The sequence below is a fragment of the Kogia breviceps genome, chromosome 1 (genome assembly GCF_026419965.1).
Source record: "Kogia breviceps isolate mKogBre1 chromosome 1, mKogBre1 haplotype 1, whole genome shotgun sequence".
Classification (NCBI taxonomy): domain Eukaryota; kingdom Metazoa; phylum Chordata; class Mammalia; order Artiodactyla; family Physeteridae; genus Kogia; species Kogia breviceps.
The window spans coordinates 42,194,349-42,216,287 of record NC_081310.1 but is presented as its reverse complement, the minus strand read 5'-3'; the positions used below and the strand labels follow the sequence as shown (position 1 = coordinate 42,216,287).

Sequence of the window (21,939 nt, the reverse complement as noted above, 5' to 3'; positions counted from 1 at the left end):
TTTGTTCTCAACACCCTAGAGAAAAATCCTTTTCAGCTTTCGCCAGTTAGCTAAAGCCAGAAGCCTGGCTCAGGTCCTGGGGCAGGTGGAATTCACCTCAGTTCTCCTCTTATATCCTCTAAATCTTCACAGAAATGGCCCAAACTCAGTAAGAGATGTTATTAGCAATATCAACATTAGCAAGAGAAAGATTGTTTTTGTCTTAGATGCTCCATACTGAAGAAGCTTTAAAAGCTAAGCACCTTTTTGGTGACTTAGAGGGATGCACCAACCATGATTTTCACCGCTGCTCTCCTGGGGGCAGAAACAAGTCCCCAGGGCCTAGCTCCTAAGACTGCTGCAGAAATGAAGCCAGACGTTGCTGGGGAGACGTTGGTGAAGAGGCCCAAGAGAGAGAAAGGGGAGGAGGAGAGTAGAGAGGTGATTCTGGGTGAACAGCGTCTTGGGGGGAAAAGAAAACAGCCATGGGACCATGCAGAGAAACTTTCCAAATGTGGCTGCTTATGAAGGGGTTATGTGGGGCTTAATGGGGCAGGACTTTGCACGTACAAAATCAGAGCTTTCAAGGGATGGCAAACCCTCCAACATTGGCACTCCCAGAAGGCTTTCTAAGAAGTTATAGAGAATCCACTTTAGTCTGATCCCTGAGCCCACTGGCCATATGGGGACTCTTCTCTCCTCAGCTCAGGAAAGGTAGCACCTCACACCCTTCCCCAGCAAGCTCTGAAAAGGGCCACCGTGTCACAGCCCTCTACACACTAAACATACCTCTGCAGGCAACCCCAGATTCTCCTTGGGGCGGTATCTTCTCTTTGAACACCCTAACCTCCTCCAGACCCCATCCACCCCTTCACTCTCCGCCATAGCTCTTAAAACTGGTTTGGGACCCAACCTCTTCTTACCTTTTTGTTACCAGCTGATTCTTTTATTACTTCTATGGCCCTTAAGTCTGTAAAGACTTTGTCCAACAAGCCAACCATATTTATTGCAAAATAATCCTTGTCCCCATGTCAGCCCACATTGTCATACTGAGTTGATACCAGTCAAAAGCAAAGACACTTCTCATGGTAAATGTATAATTTCCTTTAGACTTCTTTAAACATGGGATATAGCTTACGCTCCCCTCCCCATCAGGTGTCTAGGGACCCCAGGTTGGGAAACCCTGCTCTGAGGGTTAATGTTGAGTGAGTGCAACCAAGTCTCCCTCGCTCTCCCTTTTCTCAGATGGGCAAAGTGAGGCTGTTAGTTTTAAGGTGAATTGGCTTAGTCAAATTGACAAAGAATCAGAATGGAAATTGAGATTATTTTTTTCAAATTCTCACCTTTTTTTGTTTCTAACTCCTCTTAGCATTAGATTTTCTGTAAAACTAAAATAAAATTTAGCTGGGATGGGCTGCCACTTGCCCCTAAGGGAGCCTTTTCTGCTTGCAGCCTGGCCCTCTCTATGGGATCCTAGAATTTGCTGCACAGCAGCTGCCTGCTCCTCCCCTCTGGGTCAAGAGACCCAGACCACCCTGACAAGAAGGAACCTGAGAGATTGTCTGGTCCAGGTTGTCCCAAAGTGTGTTCCTTAAGATGTTAATTGCTATTTGGGGGGAAACAGTTTCCGTGGTCAATTCCTTTTGAGAAAGGCAAAGTTAAGCAAAGGTAAACTGGTTTAGTTTTGTTTTGTTTTCACTTCAGGACTTGGCTGAGCCTTTGAAATGCCTTTGGGCCTAATGACCTGCCAGGAGGATGAGATGGCATGTATTATCAGCCAAATATATCAGACTTGAAATCTCTTTTTCACAGGAGACCTACTCATACCCCACAGGGCCCTGGGGTTCTGAGAAGCTTAGTTTGGGACCTGTTAGTCCAGCCCAGCATTTCCAGATGAAGTAACTGAACTCCTCAGAGTGACCAGTCCTTGGACCCACAAGGAGATGTGTTCCCACCAGAGCTGAACCCAGGTTGCCAGAGTCTAATCCTGAACTTCAAATTGGGGTCTTTTCCTCTATACCTCACCCACCACATATTTAACCCAGGAAAAAAACTTTCCAATGGCCCCCGGAAATGGAGGGAATTTGCTCAGAGAGAGGCTGCTTCTGAGGCTCTTTTGTGTCTGGAGCAAAACCTGCCAGGCTCGTGGGGGCAGGAGGGAATGGCGAGGCAAGAACCCCTGCAGGACGAGGTGTTACACAGCCTGGGGCTAGAAAGGGCTCCCCGAGGCTTTCATAGCCTCTCATATGTCTTAATCCAGTTATTGAATAGTACTGAGCACTTTCTGTCTTTTCTCAAGATCAAAAACTGTCACAAACATGACCCCAGCTCTCAGTCAACCTCCAATACCTTTCTCCCTGCATCTGCTCTCATTTTGTTAATGAGAAAATTGACTTGGCCAAGATGACCATGGTTATTGACAGACAGGTGAAAGCTAGGTGTCCTCTCCTTATATTGATGACGGCCTCCCACAGGCCAGGCATGGGAGAGTGGGAGGGAGAGTTTTAAAATATTTGCCTAAGCCCAGTCATTTCCTTGTGATTAGGATTATGAAATGAAAAGCTGCAGTTCGGGCTCACACGGGAACAGACGCCCAGCAGACTCAGGGTGGGTACAGGGTGAGTGGCCCTCAAGGGCAGTGAAGTCTGGAGTCCGTCTCTCCAGGGAAGGTCCCGTCCCATCCCAGCAGCTCCCTGCCTGCCCGCCTTGGGGAGCAGTGCAGGCTGACCCTGACCAGGTAGGAACCACACCTTTGTCTTTCTTGGGTCTTAGTCAATTCAGGCACGCGTGGCAAAGGACAGCATGGCATACGTGTATTCACACTTGTGTGTTGGCATGTGCAGAGCGGCATGACTAGAAAACTGAGTGGCTGCTCTCTGGAGGTGCCCAGTTGTCATGTTGCCTGTTATGTACCTGGTGTCTTCTCTCAACATATTTTTGCATGCTTCTCTCTTGTTATTTTCTCCTCTCCCCTTCCCCATTTATTTCTTCTTCTGAGAGCTATTTTTATCTCCAAGTTTCCAGGCTCATTCAGAATTGAAGTGTAAGGTCCACACCACTGTCTGTGATCAATGGCCATTTTGGGGAAAGAGAGGAGGGACAGGTGCAAGGAGGCCTGAGCATCAGGTGTAAATGGCAGTCATCTGGAAGCCCAGATGCGGGTCCTCGCCCTGCCAGTGACCGACTTTCTCACAGGCCCTGGGGCAGGATGGGCCATACTGAGGGAATGAACCAAATCCTTTGAAATGACCTTGATCTTCTTAGCAGCGGTGACCCCCTCTTCTCCTCTTAGGCATTCTTAACTGATAGGGATCTTTTTCTTTCATTTAACCATGTGACATCTAGTCAATAACTTTTACGTGCTGGGCACGTGTTGGGGCCAGGAACGCACGTGTGGATCAGGAAGCACTCTGTGACGTGTCAGATGTTGACAACTCAGTGTGATAGGTGCTTTAGCAGAAGCGGGCCCAGGATGCCCTAACCCAGGTTGGGAGGACTGCAGAGGATGTTAGGAAGGTGTCCCTGAAGAGGCGCCATTGGAGCTGAGTGTGGAAGGTCTAGGAGGAGACATCCAAGTTGGGATGGGATGTATTATGTGTGTGGAGTGAAGCAGTGTGTTTCAGGCTGAAGGAGAGATGGGCAAAGGCGAGGAGATGTGAACCATTGTGGCCAGTCGGGGGAACTAGAAGCAATTCAATATGGTGGGTGTGCAGGACAGGCTGTCGGGGTAGTGAGAGCAAGGCTGGAGGGACCCCTGTGCCATAAGAAGGAGTTTGACTTTTAACCTGAGGACTTGGGCTTCTTGAAACTGGGCCTCAAAATCACCTGGGAAGCTTATTAGGAAACAAGATTCCTGGCCTAACTCCTGCCAAGGAATCAGAATATTCAAGGGTGAGACCTGAGCAACAGCCTTTCGAGCAGAGTCCCAGAAGAGTCTATACAGACACCAGTCAGATTAAACCCTGGGAGACAGTGGGAGGGTTCCAAGCAGGGGAGAGGCAGGCACATGGGATACCAGTCCCGACACTCTCTTGAGCCTCTGCTGGAAGGAAATGATGAGGGCCCGAGGGGAGGCCCTGGGTGGCGAACAGTGTCCCCAGGAGTTGCTGTCAGGATCAGTTGCCTGAGTGCTCCTCCGACCACATGCCCCATGACCAGGACAGGAGTGACCAGGAAATTCTGCTTTCCAGCTGGACAAGCTCCTTCAGGCAGTACAGTGGAGGGATGGCAGAGGCGTCCCTCCCACCCATTCCCACCCCACCTGCTCTAACGCAGTGACCTCGAAGGACTATTTCACCCTTTCCCTCCATCCTAAGTGAAACCCTATTTCCACATCCCACAAGGCTCCTTATTCAAGCTGAGTGTTCAGAGCACACTGGGGGAGGGTGGAGAGCAGGAGTGAGGCTTGTGTTTTCATCCAGGCTAAGGGGAAGGAGGCTTCCTGGGATGGTGGGTTTCCCTAGGTGATTCAAATGGAGGAAGGGGACTACGTGATTGATATTTACTATATATTTGTGTTCCTCCTAGATTTCTCTCCAAAGGTTGGTAATGAAAGTGTCTGATACACAAGGAAATAAGGCAGTTCCCCAGCGCAGAAACATGCCATGCTCAAGGCTAAGGCCTGATGCAGACCAACTTTTAGGAACTCCCACCTCAGAGGACGGGGTCCAAACTCCTCACCCCGGGCCTAGAGGCCCTCAACCAGGGGCCAGCGCAAGCCCTGCGCTGCAGCCTCACCCCAGCCCCCAGACTTTCCCAGATTAACTTTTACACTTAACGCTTAAACCAGGCAGTTTCACACCTCAGTGCCGGTGTTTATGCTAACCCCCCCTCTGACGTGCCTCTCCCACCCCTCGCCCTCTGTCTGGCTAATTCCTGCTCATGCTACAAGACCCAGCTTTCCATGATACCTCCCGTCCCACCCAACACATATCTCAATCTTGCTATTCCTGTGAACGACCTACACCTCCACGCTATGCTAACCTTGAGGGGACCACTTACACAGCAAGTTTAAGCACCTGCCCCTCCCCCACTCCACCTTGACCGGAAATTCCTCAAGGGCAGGGTCTGTGGTATTACCTTTTGTCTCCCCAGTGCCTGGCACATAGTAGGAGCTCAAGAGATATTTGCTGAACCAAATAGAATCCAGATGAATGAGAAGTGCCCTCAGACATGTGAATGCCATGATAATTTAAGAGCATTCTAAGGATTTGCTTATTGGTGTTTTTCGGACGGGTGCCTCTGTATAGCTATGACACCCCCCACCCCCCACCCCCCACCCCCCGTTCAGTGCAAAATAACAAACTTAATGAGTAAATTGAAGGTGATTATTTGCATCTTAAAAGGTGGAGGGCAGGCCTCCTTTAAATATTAAGCCCTTGCTAGAACTTTCAGAAACTTGCCTTACAGATCATTAACGTCTGGGGGAGGGGTGGGAACAGGAGTCATGGGACTGGAACCTCTAAGAGACTGAGCTCCAAAGTTGCGCCTCTGAAAGGAGGAAGCAAGGCAGAAGGTCTTGGACCCAGACAGAACTGGGTTCAGATGCTGGCTATACTAGCTGTGTGGCCCTGGGCAAGTCCCTTAACCTCTCTGTACCCCGATTTCCGTATGCCTAAAGTGGGGATACACCTACTTTGCAGGGTTGTTGTAAAGATCTAACAGGTCCTATGTAGAATGCCTTCCCTCATAGGAGGTCCCCCCAAATAGTAATAGTATCATTGTTGGTAGGGTTGACATGGCACACGGAGGGGAAGGAGAAGTCTTTTGAGGTTTACAGGATTTTACCTGGGCTGGCAAGATAGGAAGGCAGAAAGGATCCAGAAATGTAAGGGCCAGACCATCAAGGCAACGTAATTTGACTATCACAGCACTTCACAATTTTTTTTTTTTTTTTTTTGTGGTACCCGCGCCTCTCACTGTTGTGGCCTCTCCCGTTGCGGAGCACAGGCTCCGGACGCACAGGCTCAGCGGCCATGGCTCACGGGCCCAGCCTCTCCGCGGCATGTGGGATCTTCCCGGACCGGGGCACGAACCCATATCCCCTGCATCGGCAGGCGGATTCTCAACCACTGCGCCACCAGGGAAGCCCCACAATTATTTTTTTACTTCTTTAAACGGAATCTTTCCATGTTGAACATGCAGGATGCTGGCAACAGCACTGTACTGTGTGGTTAATGTGAGGGTCTTGGACTTATTAGCTCTGTGACCTTGGGCAGATCACCTAACTCAGTTTCCTCATTTGTAGAAAGGAGACAGTAAACAGTACCCATCTCTTAAGGCTGCAGTGTGAGACAAGGAATGTAAGGCGCTTAACCCAATGCCAGGTGCACAGGGTGCCCTCCATAAATGGTACCAGTTACTGTAATATGAAGTGATCAGTACTAACAAGCACAGAATGGTAAATGCCCTGTTGGAGGAACCGCTTGCTCTGGGAATATGGAGGGGGGGAGGGGTTAACTGCAAGAGCACTACCCACAACTCTGGAGACCACCCGTCCCAGAGCTGTGTGACCTTGGGCCTGTTCTGTAACACAGAGGGTTTGCCCTAGATAATCTCCCAGGTTCCTAAATTAGCCCAAGGTTAGTCCACCCACAGCTCCCCAGACAGCTGCTCTCAGACCTGGATGCTTTTGCCCTGCCCAGATGCCCCTTTCCCCCTCTTCTGCAGGGTAACTCCTACTCACTCAAGGGCAGGTCTGCTTACCATCCTTCCCTGCCATCCTCCCTGGCTCTGCGCAGCAGTTAGCGCACTGCGTGGTCCTTACTGTTGCCAGGTCTGTCATCTAGATGGTGACTGTAGTGCCTCAGTGCAAATAGAGAGCAACCGCGCTTGAGAGTGAAGCTTGTTGGCAAAAGGAAACGATCAGCACTTTTCCTTTGTAGAGATTTCCGGAACCTCCTGGGTCCTAATTCTCTTACTGTTTCCCGTTTGTTGTGGCAAAATAGGTTTGGAAATAGTTGGGGACCTGTCCCCTCCCTCTGGGCGGAAAGAGAAAGCAAGCCCCGTTGGTTGGGGCCACAGCTGCTGGTAAAGTCCTTTGCAGCTACTTCATCCCAGGTCTGGAAAAAGTGACAAGGTGTCTTAAGGAGTGTCCAGAACCCCCGAGAATGGGTCCCCATTCAAGGCGACTGCCAATGCAGGCACCTGGCTCTCCCCTTAGCAGGACAGGATGAGGGAACTCGCGTCCACTACGGGTCCCCTCGCGCCGCTGGAAAGCGGAAACAAATGACCTTGACCTCCAAGGAGACGGCCCCTCGGAGAGGGCGACTCCTCCGGAAAAGTTGTCTAAACAAAGGGAATTCCTCAGCTTCCACCCAGACAGCCCACAGCCGCGCCTCCTCCCCACGCCCCGGGTGTAGGGTTACACTCCTTCCCGCGAAGCTCTGGGAGAAAGTGGTGTTTCCGCAGCTTTGGCTCGCGTGGAGCCGCGTCCCGCGGCCGCGCTCTCCCAGAAGCCTCGGCTGCGGGCGCTCGCCGGGCGGACTGGGCGACCCGGGCCGCGAGAGGTTAGGTTCGGCGGCCCGGAAGGCAACCCCCGCCCCGTCCGAGTCCCCAAACTCGCGGGCGTGCTCGCCGCTTAGACGTCTGGAGGGCATCGCTCGCCGCCGCCGGGAGGGGCAGCGCCGCAGGGCGCGGGCGGCCGGGACCGGGGCCGCGGCGAGCGCGGAGGGCGGCGGGGCGGGGTGGGGGCGAGGGCCGCTCCTCTAGCCCCTTCCGCCGCCCCTCCTTTCTGCTCTCCCGTTCCCTCTTCCCGTCCCGGCCGGGAAGGCGCTGGGCTTGGCCTCTCTCCACTTCGTGGCCGAACCATGAGCTAGCAGCCCATGCCGCTTCCTCCCTGCCCGACCCCGCGTCCCCTCCCCGGACCCGGAGGGAGGCCGCGGCCCGCGGGTCGGCTGCTCCGGCCCGACCCCACTCGGAGCCCCGGGGCGGCCCGCAGAGCCGAGAGCCGAGCCGGGAGCGCCCCGAGGGCCGAGGCCTGCGGGCCGCACTCTCGGAGCCCCGGCCGACCCTGCGCGCCCCGGTCCCCGAAGCGGGCCCGGGAGGGAGACGGGGGGAGAGGAGGCCCCGGCCTCGCCGGGGATGGAAGGGATGGAGGCGGCGGCCCGACCTGCCGGCGGCAGCCTTCAGTAAGTACGGAGGAGGCGAGGCGACGGGCGGGCCGGGGGTGGTGGGACCGCCAGTGGGGAGCGGGAAGGGAGGGTCGCAGGGGAGCCCCGTCCGTCACGTCCGTCTTCATTTCAGCGTCTCCGGCTTAGAGAAGTACAGCACTTGGGCCGTAGACTTCGGTGGTGCCGGGCCGCACAAGTCGATACCCACTGTTCCCCAGGGGAAGGTTGCATCCTTCCAGGTCTCCGGAGATGCATGATCTCTGGAATGCTGTTCGAGTTTACCCGAAAGAAAGTTCTTGTAATGTGACTGAAATTGCTCCCATTACCTTCACATCCCCTGCTTTCTGGATTGAACCTTAGAAGAGAGGAACGGGTGGCCGGGCTGCCAAGACAACGCTGGTAACTTCTAGATTAACTGGTGTAGTAAATGATCTCTTGCTCCCAAAGACAGCCCTTAAACTTCACAGGCTTAAAACTGAGGTAACATACACATTGTGTGTGTATTTTGCTTGGTGAAATATGTGTATTCCTGAAACGTAAAAATTGAACTGTAGTTAGTGACTACAGAGGGACTTGGCATTTAAGAGAATTCTGTGGTGAGTCGTTGGTCAGTATATGAGGTGAATAACTTCTTGTTTGTAATTTGTGTCAATATGGATGCATGTATTTATGTAAATACATGCAGTTTACTTCAAGTGGGACATACCTAGATGTATGATGGAGAAGGAGCATGTTCTCAGAGAGCAGAATAAATATTAAGACATTGTGGCATGTATGTGTGTACAGAACAACTCGGTGAGTAAAATCTCGTGCTCACTTTTGTTCCCTCTGAAGACATTGACATCAACCGTGCCACCAAGGGGCTGTGTAATTTGGGCAAGTTGCTTAACCTGTCTAGACCAATATTCTCATAGGAGTAGGGTAATGGGGGTACACGGTCACTGAGTGTTTTGGAAGAGCCCTGGTCTTGGCAGGAGAAGCTTTGCATTCCCAATTGGGCCTCCCTTAGCTCCCTTGTCACCTAATCTCTCTGTGCCTCAGTTTCTCTGTCTGTAAAAATGAGGATAATAATCCTGTCCTGGCAGAACTGCTTGAGGTTTATTTGCGAGAGCGTGTTTGAAAGTGATTGCAGGCCTGCCTGGCACAGAGCAGATGCTGATAGGCATTGGTGCCTGATCCTGGCCTCCCTGTGGGCACAGCCCCATGCTGCGCTCCTGTGGTTTGAGCGCAGGGGGCCCCTTCTACCAGAGGGTCAGATCCTGGGTGGTATCTTCCTGAAGTCCATCCTCTGCATTGGCTCCCCTTGGAAAGGGAAGAGCTTGTTGGCCCTTAGCGGATGTTGCCATCTTCCTCTGAGGCCTGACACCTATCAGGAAAGCAAGAGGCCAGGGATTGGGAAATCTGGCCCCCATTTTCACTCTGGTCCACATTGGGCAGAAGATTGGTTGTTGTTTGACTCTCCACTGTGCCCCACGTGTAAAATGGGGGTAGAAAAATGAGAACACTACTTAGACCTGGAAGAAAAAACTCAGTAATAACTTACGTGCACCATCCAATGATTTGTTCTCTTCGAGGTGCTTTCACATTGTCTAGGGGGCATCCCCTGCTCTGACCCCAAGTTATTTTTCTCTGGACAGGTCTCTATCCCAAGGCACTTTGGGGACCCAGGAGGTTGTTGGAGCTAGCCAGGTGTTGGGTCTAAGGAGCTCTGTCTGTTTTCTCCTCCAGAGGACCCAAAATAGAGAGCAGAACAGCCAGCTTCATGGAGGTGACCTCAGCTGTGGAGAGAAGTGGCCCTGAGCCACAGCCGGAGAATGGACACCTCCCAAGACACTGGCCCTGTCCTCGAGAAGACAGAACACCCAGCCTGATGGCCCCCCAGCCTCCTGGGGCACAGGGGATATGGCTCCAAGGCCCCTCCGTGCTGGAGTCCAAGGTGAGGGCCTTGAAGGAGATGATGACAGCAGGCAAACAGGGGGCAAGCCCCTGCCTCACTTCTAACGAGCGGCCATCCCTCAAGAAACCCAAATGCAGACGAGGCAAGGTGGGTGGAACCAGGACTCCATCCGAGGCGTCTTCCCTACCTGATGCCGTGGTGGTCCATCATGCTCAGAACCCAAACGACGGGCTGCTGGACAGCGGCATCACTGAGGAGGAGTCAGCCAGGAACGGGGCCCCCGGACCTCCCAGGTCGCCTGCCTCTGGGCTCCAGAGCTGGAACAGGAGGAGCCCGTGGCCTCCAGAAGCAGTACGGACACTGCCTGACCACGACAGGGCTCTATCGCCAGGGCCCAGCTCTTTGCAAGAGAGCCCCGTGCACAGAGTCACTCCAAGCCAGCCTGAGGGCTCTGGTCCTTGTAACAAAACCACCCACAGGCCCAGCCTGAGGAAAGGAAGGTCATACCCCCTGCAGGATGGTCTCATCACACAGGAAGACCTGGACAGCTTGTCTCTGACATCTGAGGAGGACTTCGTCCCCAGGCCAGCCCTGCTGGGGGAGCTCTGGAGAGCTGGAGACCTGGGGGCCCTGGGCACTGGGGGCAGCACCTTGTCCCTGTCTGACCGCGTGGAGAGGAACCGCCTTCTGCTGCAGGAGATGCTAAGTGTTGGGGGGCAGGGCCCCTCCAAGGTGGGAAGCCCAGCCTGGACATCATCCCGGGACAGAGCTGTGCCAGGTAAGGCCCACTCTGTGGGTGTGGTGGTGGAGGCACAGGAGGGAGTCCAGGAGAAGGAAAGGGGGAAGGGAGTTACCGTGGAAGGGTGGGGCAGGAAAAGAGGAGAGCACGGCTGGCTGTCACCAAATTCATCAGGATGTCCGCTTAGTCTTGGCTTTGACAGAGATTCTTTACCACCTCAGCCCCATCTGCTAAAGTCCCCCCAGATCCCCCAGACCGATGGGAGGCCATCCTATATGCTTGGGGCAGAGGCTACCACAGTTTCTTCCCTGTGGCTTGTAGCTCTTTCTAGAGTAGCTTTTTGCACCTCCCTCAGATGACACATCCTCACCCCACAGTGGACCTCACTGTCCTCTTGGTAGGAGCCCTTCTCCACAAACAGGGTTAGTGTCCTGTCAGTCTGAGCTCAGCATTCAGCCCTCAGAGGCAGCTTTTTCCCTTCCTTCTTCCCTCACCCAGCGCCTGAGGGGACCCCGGTGTGCCCCTCAGCTCATGCATGACAGTGCCCACCAGCAGTCACGACGACAGGCTATGCCTCCGCCTCGGGGATCGGAGTAATCTGGGGAGTAAATGGTTTCTGGAGAAAACTTTCTCCTCCATGCTTCTCAACTGGCAGCTGAGAGCCCAGTTTCTGGCTCTGCCCTGATCTCTGCTTCTGTTCTGGGTCCTAGAGCGACTAGCAGGGGACGTGGACTGGGACTCCGGCATCTCCCTGCAGGACGCTGAGCAGAGCAGGTGAGAGCTCAGAACGCACATTTTCTGTCTCTCCCTCCCTCCCGGCAGTTGTCCCTGTACCCTCATTTACACAGCATCAGGAGAGCAGGAGACCTCGAGAGAGAGGGCAGGCAAACCCTGCAGCACAGGTGGCCGTGGCTTCTCCTGGAGGCCTCTTAGAAGGCACCAGTCACCCCCGTGGCCCAGGCTGTGCCCCTGCTACTTGTGCAAAACCATGAGGCACAGAGCACAGTGAAGAGAACTTTGCAAACGACCTGCTCTGCGACCTGGGACTCATTTCCCTGCCCCAGCCTCTGTCTCTTTATCTTTAAAGTGCACCAAATAATACTTGTGTGATGTATTGATACTTCTCAGGACTGTTTTGAGGCTGAACACAAGATAATGGATGCGAAAATCCTTAGGGAAAATATCCAAATGCAAGGCTTTTTCTCCACCAGTTCCTTTCCCAATCAAGGGGTGAGTTGGGTTGTGTAAAGGCCTTCACTGCCCCCAGCCTCCCTGACTTTGCTCTAGCCCGTCCATGAATGTCTCTGGGAAGCTGGGCCTGGGATGGGGCTGGGGCAGTGTCCCGACCAGGCAGGTGAGAAGACTACCCTCCGGGCGGGGTGAGGAGCCATCTGTGGGCCTGAGCTGGTGGCTGCCCAGGCCTCGGCCTCCTCCTCAGTCTTTGCCGCGCTCCTGGTACGTGAAGCTGAGAGAGGTCCCGGAGCTGGGAGCGGCCCCATTTCCTTAGCTGTGCAGTGACGTCACCCTCCTGAGGGTCTCGTGGTTTCTACTGAGGGCAGAGGTCAGCAGTGTCACTTCTCCACTATCAGGCCCCTCCTGGCCTGATAAATTCCACTTATTGACCTCCCTCCTCTTCAGAACACGTGGACAGGGCCCCCCAGTCCTGCTTTCACAAAGCGAGGGCTGCCCAGCTTCAGGGGGTTCAGCCTCTGCCTGGCCACTGGCCTTCTCAGTGGCATCGGCTGAGGGCCTGGCGGAGAGGGGGCTCTCTGTCTCCTTCCTCCCTCGTTATTTATAATTTGGAGTCGTGGCTGCCCCCCTCCTGCCAGGGGTCTCTTCCCACCTCCACGGCCACCGCGGTCAGCCTCTCCTCATATCCCCTCCTAGCCCGGCCGCGATATGGAGGGGTGTGACTGTGGTCCTCAGCGACACCCTGGCCCCCGCCCCATCCCCTCGTCCTTCCCTGGGGGGCCGTAAAGGGTGCAGCCTGGGCCCACAGACCTTGTGCCCAGAGGAGGTGGGACCTCTTCTGCAGCTGCTCCTCCCCCGCCACTCCCGCCCTTTCTTACCTGGGAGTGGGGGGGAGTCTCAGCTGCAAGATGGCCACGGGGGGATTTGTCCAGAGGTCACTATTGAAAGGAGAAGCCAAAGCTCCTGACTGCATGTTGGATAACAAATAATAAAAACACGCATCTTAAAGGAAAAGAACCTCAACCATGGGGTTGGGAGGGACTTTCCCCCAGTCCTGCGAGGAGATGGCATTTGTGTAGAATCCTCAGGGTAGGGATTTCTGGACTGTTGTTTCACCTTCCAGACCATCTGCAGCAGGTTAGGGTTTGGATAAGGTATGTGGGTGTCTGCGTAGGATGTGTAGGTGTGTGCATATGTGTATTGTATGATGACCTCACATGTCTGTGTACGAAGGGAGAGAATGTGTGTGTGGAATGAGGTTGGTGCCCAGCGTATATCCGGGCGTATAGAGTTGGCATGGGAAAAACTGTCTTCTGGCTTGTTTGGAAGGTCATTCATTCACAGTGCCCCACGGACCTTTATTGGTGACCTATACTCAGGCCCCTGCTCAGTAGATACCCAGACTGAAGGGCCAGAGAGCATACCTCTAGAGCCAAATGAGGAGCCCTGTCCCAGGAGGGCTCTACACATGGCTGACCTTTCTCCCATCTCCCCTAGTTCAAGGATGGGAGAAAGGTCAGCCATGTGTAGAACCCTCCTGGGACAGGGCTCCTCATTTGGCTCTATTCCTGAGTCTCCTGGTCAGATACTAAAGTGGTCCCTAAGGAACTGCAGGCTCCATCTCTCCCCTAAGCAGGATGGATTTATTGATGCTCCTTCTGTATAGCTGAACTCCCTGAGAGACCCTTTGAAATAAGGCACACTTCCCTCAGCTCTTTACCCCTGGCCACATGGAACCAGGGTCCTGGGGCTTTGTGTACTGAGGGGCTGAGGACACTGGGCAGTGTAGACTCTGAGACTGTGGTCACCATCATGATGGCCGTCCTGAAGGGGCCAGGACATCAGTCAGGACGTGCTCGGGCAGTGAGCCCCTCAGATCTTCTCAGTGTTTGAGGCATAAAAGGTCCGGTTTCACACCCAGTCAAACTTAGCATCAGTGTAGTTCAGTGTTGACACCAAATAACCCCCGTGACCAAGTTAACCCAACACGTATTTAATTATGTCCTCAATTGTTACTGCTCTGCATGGTGGTAAGACAAGAAGCCCTGAGATGATGGTGACAGCAGAGACCAAGACAGTAGTCACTGTCTGACTGGGGGGCTGGCCCAGCTCATGGCAGTGGTCACAGGGAGAGTCGACCGTGGAGGCGAGACCCCCGAGATGCTGAGGGAACACCAGAAATGCCCCAGGACCAAACGGTTGTCCCCTCTACTGAGGGTCAAGAGGAGACTTCGTCCCAGAGGACCGGAACAACCTGGTGGTCCTTCCCTCCAGAAGACCACGCTGACACTCAATTCCCAGACCTTGTGCTGCACCACGTCCTCACTTTATCCTGATAACGAGCCCTATTGATTGTTCCTGTTTCACTGGCAGAGACCCCTCTGGGGGGAGGCTAAGTGACTTGCCCAGTCATGCAGCTGTTAAGTTTTGGAGTCAGCGTTTGCAGTCAAAGCTGCTCGGTGCCAAGGGCTGTGCTCTAACCATGAAGCAGCACTGCCACAAGCTGTCCCCACAGGCCATGCCTTGGGTTAGGGATCCGGGGATCCTCGGCCTCCCCCAGCCTGGTAGTCTCAAGCATAGACAAAGAAGGGTAGATGGCAGGCTCCATGGGATAAGCTTGTTTCTCTCCTAAGTCACTGTTGACATGATTCAGGAAATGGGGTTTTGACTGGGGGTGGGGAGAGGATGAGGTGAGACGTAAGCACTTCAGAGGTGGCCAGCGGGGTCAGTGCTGTCAGCGACCTTGCTCGTGGCCATGTCTGGGCACTAGACTTGTTAGAGATGGGGGGTGAGGGGGAAGTGAAGGATCCTCTGCTCAGGGCTGGCTCTGCCCTCATCCATTCTTCGCAGCCCATGGTGTCCCGTCCCTGCTCTCTGTAAAATGGCCAGGATCCACCTGGCCTCTCCCCCGTCTTGAGGCTCTGAGAGGGCGTATCAGGATTACAGATTGCCCCGCTTGTGCAAAAAATACCTGAAGCCAGAGGGGCAGCAGCAGTCAGTACCGTGCTCACCCCAGGCCCCGCGCCCAAAGGGAGTCAGCTTTTTACAAAAAGGCACTCAGCCTTGGGCTGCTGCACGCATCCTGAGGCCCAGGGCCTTCCTTGGCAGTCTCATTGGAGAGGCGGTGCTATGTGACCCAGGCCCACTCTGCTTCAAATCAGGGCCTTCGATGTGTGTGATCTTGGGGGGCCCAGATCCTGAAGTGTGTCTGCAGGGACTTTAACTACTGCTGTGCTGTGGGGTAAATGGAGAGGGCCTCTGGGCTTTTTTCATTTGTGCTGTAATGATAAAGGAAGCTCAGAGGATTTCCTAGGTTGTTGATTTCTCCCCGTCCCCGTGGTGGAATCGTGCCCATTTCTATCAACAGATCCAGAGACTGAGGCTCATAACGGGGAGCCCAGTCTCTGTGTACACACCTCGTCACAAGAAAAGAAGGAACAGGGTGCCAGCCGACAGCAACTCAGACTTTGGTGGGTCCCAATTTTCAGGCCCTTGTTGAGATGACTAGTGGTCAAAACTCCCTGCTCCAAAGCTGTTTGTAGACTCGAGTTTAAAGAAGGGGCAGACAGGGAACCCTCAAGAATTTCAGAGGCCTGGCCTGTGGCTCAAGTGGTCAGGCCCACAGCTGTGAGAAAATCTTGGGCTTTTAAAGCTTAACTTATTACCTAGCCTTTTGGAAGACTCTCCTGTGGCCCTACTACTGTGTGTAATTTCCGAAGGAATTCCCATTTTGCCCTCACTGCCCACTCTGCTTACACCAACTTTGGCCATAGCTGTTGCTGGTGGATCTCCTTCTGGAGCTCCTTAGGGCCAAAGACCATGCTGTTCTTATCTCTGGGACCCGGTACCTGCCGAGTATCAGCACGGAACAGGCACTCAGAAAATGTTCTGCAGAAGCATGCATGCATGGGTGTATGTGAGGGCTCACCAAGGGCTGGATGCCCCTGTGGGCTTGACAGGATCTGCATGGAGCCAGGAGAGGACATTCCAGATGGGTAAGGCTTGCAGAAGTGCATGGGAGAGGTGTGAGCTGGGTTGCATGGAAGATGCTATCAGGACACAGGGTGGGAATGTGGGCTGAGGCCGCTTATGGAGAGCCTTGGAATTTAGGTTTTAGGTAAGGCAGTAGGAAATGGAGGGACATTCGCTCTCTCCCTCCTGCCACAACCACTCCCTCCCTGGTAGGATGACCCCGTCTTCTGGCAGTGCTGGGATGTTGCTGTGTGCTGTGGCCTGGTACACGGGAAGCCTGGTGAGGGGTTCTGGAGATCATTCTGGCTCCCTGGTTGGGTTCTGGATCTTCTGGTCCTAGTCTCAGGGGGGTCCTGAGGAGCCCTGGGGGTGAGCTTGGGAGAAGAAACTCTCCTGCATCTCCCCAGGATTTGCAGGGCTGCAGATGTTAACTGAGGACTCCCCCGGGCAAGGGTGTAATGAAGACTAGCCAAGCCCCTGTCCGTCCTGCATACCCCCCGCCACTCCCCATCCTGCCCACCAACTCAGATGTACAGACGCAAAGGAAAACTAGAGGGAACCCCTCGCCACTCCCAAACCTGCCAAGGCTACAACTACAAAGAAAAAAGTTTCGTTTAACCACTCACCAGTGTTTTCAACTATGTACCGTGCTCCTGAAGTCTCTAGGGTTCTAAGTCCTGGTGGAGAAGGAAGGATGCTAACAGTTCAAGCCCTACCTCACAGCTCGTGCTGCCTGCAATCGTCATGCATGTCATTGTCACACTCACATACACCCCACACAGGAAAATCTCATTATGGTACCAATCTTTGTGAATAAATAGGCTCACGAAAGTTAATTTGCTCAAGACCATTCATCTTTTTTTTTTTTGGTACGCGGGCTCTCATTGCTGTGGCCTCTCCCGTTGCGGAGCACAGGCTCTGGACGCGCAGGCTCAGCGGCCATGGCTCACGGGTCTAGCCGCTCCACGGCACATGGGATCTTCCCGGACCGGGGCACGAACCCGTGTCCCCTGCATTGGCAGGCGGACTCTCAATCACTGCACCACCAGGGAAGCCCTGTGTCATATTTTAGATTCCACATATAAGTGATATCATATGGTATTTGTCTTTCTCTTTCTGACTTACTTCACTTGGTATGATAATCTCTAGTTGCATCCATGTTGCTGCAAATGGCATTATTTCATTCTTTTTTATGGCTGAGTACTATTCCATTGTATATATGTACCACATCTTCTTTATCCATTCATTTGTCGATGGACACTTAGCTTGCTTCCATGTCTTGGCTGTTGTGAATAGCACTGCTGTGAACATAGGGGTGCATGTATCTTTTCGAATTTAGAGTTTTGTCCAGGTATATGCCATTCTTAAACAGCTCTTCTCTGTTGAGAGAAGTGCCTTTATTATCTGGGCAGCAATGTCTCTCCGCTACCAAACAGCCTCCTCCCATTCCCCATTCTATGGAAATTGCCTTTTCTGTGGAGCCCTGTCAAGGGCTCTGAAGGTCTAGAACAAAACCCACCAAGCCCTCTCTAGCTTTAGGATAGCCTGTCTCTTCTAGACATGCCTTCTTGGCAGATGAAAAGGGGATCTCTTCGGCAGGTGATTTTAGTTCATGTTCAGGGATTCCATCCTTTGCTCAGTAAGGGGGTGAGAGTAACTTAACAAAATAATGGTGCAAATAGTAAAAGCAATAATAATAAATGCTAATGGCGATGGAATCTCACCAAGTTCCTGGCTCTGTGCTCAGCTCTTATAAGGGGATCAGTCTCACTTAACAACTGAGCCCCTATTTAGGAGAGGAGGAAGCTGAGCCTTGACCCCTAAGTGACCTGCCAGGGTGACACAGCTGGTAAGTGGCAGCCCAGAATTAGAACCTGGGCAGGCTGCCCCAGAGCCACACTTCTAACCACCACTCTAGGCTCTGTCCTGTCCATGTCCTGCAGCCCTGGGAACAAGGTGTCTGTGGTAATGAGCCCAGACAGGCCCCTGCCTTCACGGAGCACATGTTCCAGAATCAGTTCCGGGCCCACCTTTCCTATTCCCCTCACTCGAGGAAACGCACACAGTGTGACAGCAGGAGCACTCTATCCTTGGTCATCAAAAAGCTTTGTAATATACAAAAATGGCACAAATGCCGGGCAGAAAGGCTTATGTGTGTTCTGTACAGTATATTTTCCCTCTACTTGCTGCATCCTGGAATCTGGGAAATGTCAGATCTCTTTACATTCCAAATTGTTTCCCTAATTCATATTCCTGGGATGCAAGAGTTAAAGCCGGACTTGCTGGAGCTTATTATTTTAATCTAGGATTATGATGGCTGCAGAAGGAGGCCACTCTGTCCCCCTGACCTCTCTGACTGGGAGACAATGGTGGTTGTCCTGACTGGAGAGCCTGATCTGGCTGTGCCTGGGTGGGAGGGGAGCTGCAGTCAGAGCTAAGCCTGTCTCTCTGCTAGGAAACGGCTTAGGTGGAGAGACCAGAGCGGGAGGGGGCTGCATGCTGCCCTTTGTCCTGGGAAGCAGCTTAGGATATTGGTGGTTAGAGGGGCAGATGGAGGGGCCAGAATACTCACATGGAAGTCCCGTCGTCCCCAGCCGGTAGCTCTTTTAGCTGTTGCTGCTTCTTGAAGGCCAAACATCTGTGAACCCCCCGCAGAGGACGTCAGGGTCCCCCACCCCACCTTGTGGTACGGCAGGCTACCTGGCCAAAGGCCCTGGCTTACAGGGTAGCAATGTGAGTTCTGTCCCCTGTGTAACTCCCGCCGTCTACAGATGGGGAAACAGGCCTGGGGAAGCACTCAGCCACTTTCTCCCTGTGCCTCACCCGCTGAGCTCATGAGCCCTCCACGTGCGAGCTTTCACGGCCATGACAAAAGCTCTCTGTGCTCAGATGGAGTTGTCTTTGCCAAGCCACACAGGGACCACCCCAGTTCTTCCAGGAAATGTCTAAAGAAACTGTGACAGCTGGGACGGTGGGTTATAGTCCGTGATGGGAAGGGGTTGGCTCCAGGGCTGTGGTCAGATTAGAGTGGGGAGTCTCCCTTCTCCTCTGAGGAGTCAGAACCTGTCTGTCAGGCAGGGTTGTTGCCCCTTGGGTGGACCAAGACAATGCGGTGATGGGGGTTGGGCAGTTAGACTGGGACAGGCTCACAGCACTGCACCTGTCTGCCCCTGCCGCTTGGGAGAAAGACCCCCTTCCTGCCACAGGGCTGTCAGGGCCTGCCCTCTCCAGGGTGCGCCATGACGGAGAGTTGCCTGCCCTGCTGACCCTGGCTGCCATCTGTGAAGGTAGCTGCTGCTCCCTCCCCGCTCAGCTTGTTACTGCATGGATGCCTCCAGGCGCCTTAAAAACTCTGCTTTTCTAATCAGTGGAGAAACCAGCTTTGTCTGCCAGGAACCAAAGCAGGGCAGCTGATGGAAAAAAAAAAAAAAAAAAAAATTAACAGCTCCAAGTAGAGGGAGCAGAAAGGAAACAGCAGAGCTGGAAAATGGTTTAAAAACCTGGGGGGAAGGCCGATCTTGGCAGCATCTGGCCAGCTGCCTGGAGCCCTCCTGCCTGCCCACCAGGTCTTGTGACAAATGCCCTCCGACAGCCGGGGAACCACAGCTGTCACCGGAAGGCTCCGAGTGTGCGGGCTGGCAGCCAGAGGCCTGCGGCTGCAGATGCGTCTCTCCCTGGGCTGGTAACCTCATTATCTCTGCTGGCGGAGCCGGAGCCTCGGGGAGCACAGCTGCTCTCTCGGCAGTGCGTTGGAGGCCCTGCCTGCCCGGGAAGCTGTGCAAAGGGAGGCCTCTCCTCACAGGGCAGCAGGCCTGGAGACTCACTTTCATTCTCTGCCGTAAGCCCTCCTGGTTCCCAAACTGTGCCTGGGCCCTGCCAGGGTTCATAGGCACAGATGGTGCCTTTGTTCTGGCAGTTCTTATTTTTTATCTTGGCCCCAGTTGCAGGATTAGGTGCAAATAATGAGAAAAAAAAAAAAAAAAAAAAAAAAAGGGAAAAAAAAATCATGGACTGCCCAGAGCTTGTCTAAGTTTGTCCCAAGGAGGCTTCAGGGTTGTGCCATTTCCCACTCACATCTCTGTCATCTGTCACCTAGGAAGCTACTTGGTACCTTTCCCCTGTCAAGACAAGTCCCCTTTCTCCAGGTGACACAAGGGGTGGGTAAGGCATGGGATTTGGTGGGCTGCAGTCTGAGATGCAGGCCAGGCTGAGCCTCTACCTGCCCAGGTCCTCTTCCTGCAGACCCTCCCTAGTGAGGACAGCCCAGCGTATGTGCAGTGAGGACAGAAGCAGCCACGGGGCTGCGGAAGTCACTCTGCCTCGGCCTGCTCTGGGACCAGGGGCGGGGACGGGGCGGGGGACGTGGAGGCACTGGGGCTGGCTGACGCCTGCTCTGCTTCCCTTGATGTCTGACCTTGAGCGACGACGCACCAAGTGCTCCTCTGTGCTCCGGAGCCCTCATCTGTCAAGTGGAGAGCGCACCTGTCCCCAGCCAGGCTGGCTGGGGACAGGTGGGCTCCAGTCAGGGGGTGTCTGGTGCTGGCTGCATGTCATCGTCTGGGAGGTGGCTTTGAAAAAGAGCTGCTATCATTTTCTGCAGCCCTGGACCGGCTGGGGAGGAGGCAGCACACGCGGGAGGTGGAGAGGACTGCTAGAGGACCTTTATTATTATGAACCTGAGCCACTGCTGACTTGATGTGGGTCCAGCTTAATGTCTCTCAGCCCGGGACTGATGCCTGCTGGGTCGGGATTGGGGCTGAGGCCTTATGAAAATGTCGTTCCCTCAGAGGAGCAGCACAGTGACGATTTCTGGTTCCTTGTGTCTGCGGTGGGGGCCCCAGTGGGTACGGGTGGGTGCAGAGAGAGACAGAAGGAGAGAGGGAGGGGACACGTGTGAAGACCATCTGGCTGGCTGGGCACAAGCCCAGCCCGACAACCCCAGGCCCTTTTCTCCCCCTCCTCCCAGATAACTCCCGCCGCCGTCTGCCCAGGGAAGGAACAATAGAATAATCTGGAGACTCCCCTACCCTTTTCTAGATCCTCCTGGGCTCTCTGCCTCCGGTCTCTGAGCAGATGTCCAAGGTGGGCCAGCTCCCTGGTCCCATCCAGAGTTGCCCAGGCCCCAGGCCCCAGGCCCCAGGCTAGGTGCCTTGCGTGTGGGAGCTGGACAAGGAAGGCTGCACACGCAGGGCTGCTTCTGGCATAGACACGCTCGCTTGACACCGTTAAAGCCCTCCTAATCCGTGTTATTTTCTTCTAATCCCTCCCCCGCCCGTTCTGGCCCATGTGCCACCCTGCAGGGCCTTTAGTCCCAAGCCGGAGCCCGTGCTGAGCCCCAGGCATGAGGAAGCCAAGCATCTGCTTCAGCGAGCCCGCATGAAGGCCAGGACCCGGCCCGTCCGTGCCAGCCACGATATTGTGCCCACCCTTGCCCAGGGCAGCCGGTGAGTGGGGCCCGGCTCAGACTGGCCTGGGGTGGGGGTGGGGGCTGTGGCAGGAGAAGAGATGGGATCCAGCCACAGTGCCGCTGCTCACTCCTCCCTCCCGTCTGTGTGTGAGTTTTTCCTGTGTCAGGCATCGCTTTCATTCTAGTCAGTCAGCACGCCTTCATTGAGGGCTTGCTCGTGTTATGTTACCGGACATAATGCGAGCTCCCTGGAGGACAGAGGTCACAGTCTCCAGGGAAAAAGACGGGCAAACGGATCAACACAGTTCTGTGGGCAGTGGTGTAGGAGAGCAAAGATGCGTGTGCAGGGCAGGAAAGCTACTGTAACTCAGCTGGAAAGTACAGAGGAGGCTCTGGAGGATGTGGCTTGTAAGTTGGGGCTGGAAGGAGACGTAGATATTCAGTGGGCAGGTGCGGGAGGCAGGGGTGAGCATCCCGGGGCAAAAACTTAGCAGAAGCACCATGCTCAGGAGTCTGGCCAGGCTGGAGCCGGAGGACATGCTGGGGGGGTGCACGGTGTGAAGGCCGGGAAGCTCAGTGGAGGCCACTCACGGGGGCCTCCAGGCCTGCTGAACAATCTGGATGCCTCCCGTAATAGCTAGGA

General features: G+C 54.2%; 1 protein-coding gene across 1 annotated transcript in view; it reads left to right on the top strand.

The window, feature by feature from the left end:
- The first annotated feature begins 7,620 nt into the window (after window positions 1-7,620).
- Window positions 7,621-21,939, top strand: part of KIAA1614 (KIAA1614 ortholog) — a 36,377-nt gene continuing 22,058 nt past the window's right edge. Inside the window, exons 1-4 of the mRNA XM_059059734.2 lie at window positions 7,621-8,108; window positions 9,819-10,765; window positions 11,437-11,500; window positions 21,190-21,333. Coding sequence (XP_058915717.1) covers window positions 8,062-8,108; window positions 9,819-10,765; window positions 11,437-11,500; window positions 21,190-21,333 — 1,202 coding nt within the window. The 5' untranslated portion in view covers window positions 7,621-8,061. The remainder of the gene's footprint in view (window positions 8,109-9,818; window positions 10,766-11,436; window positions 11,501-21,189; window positions 21,334-21,939) is intronic.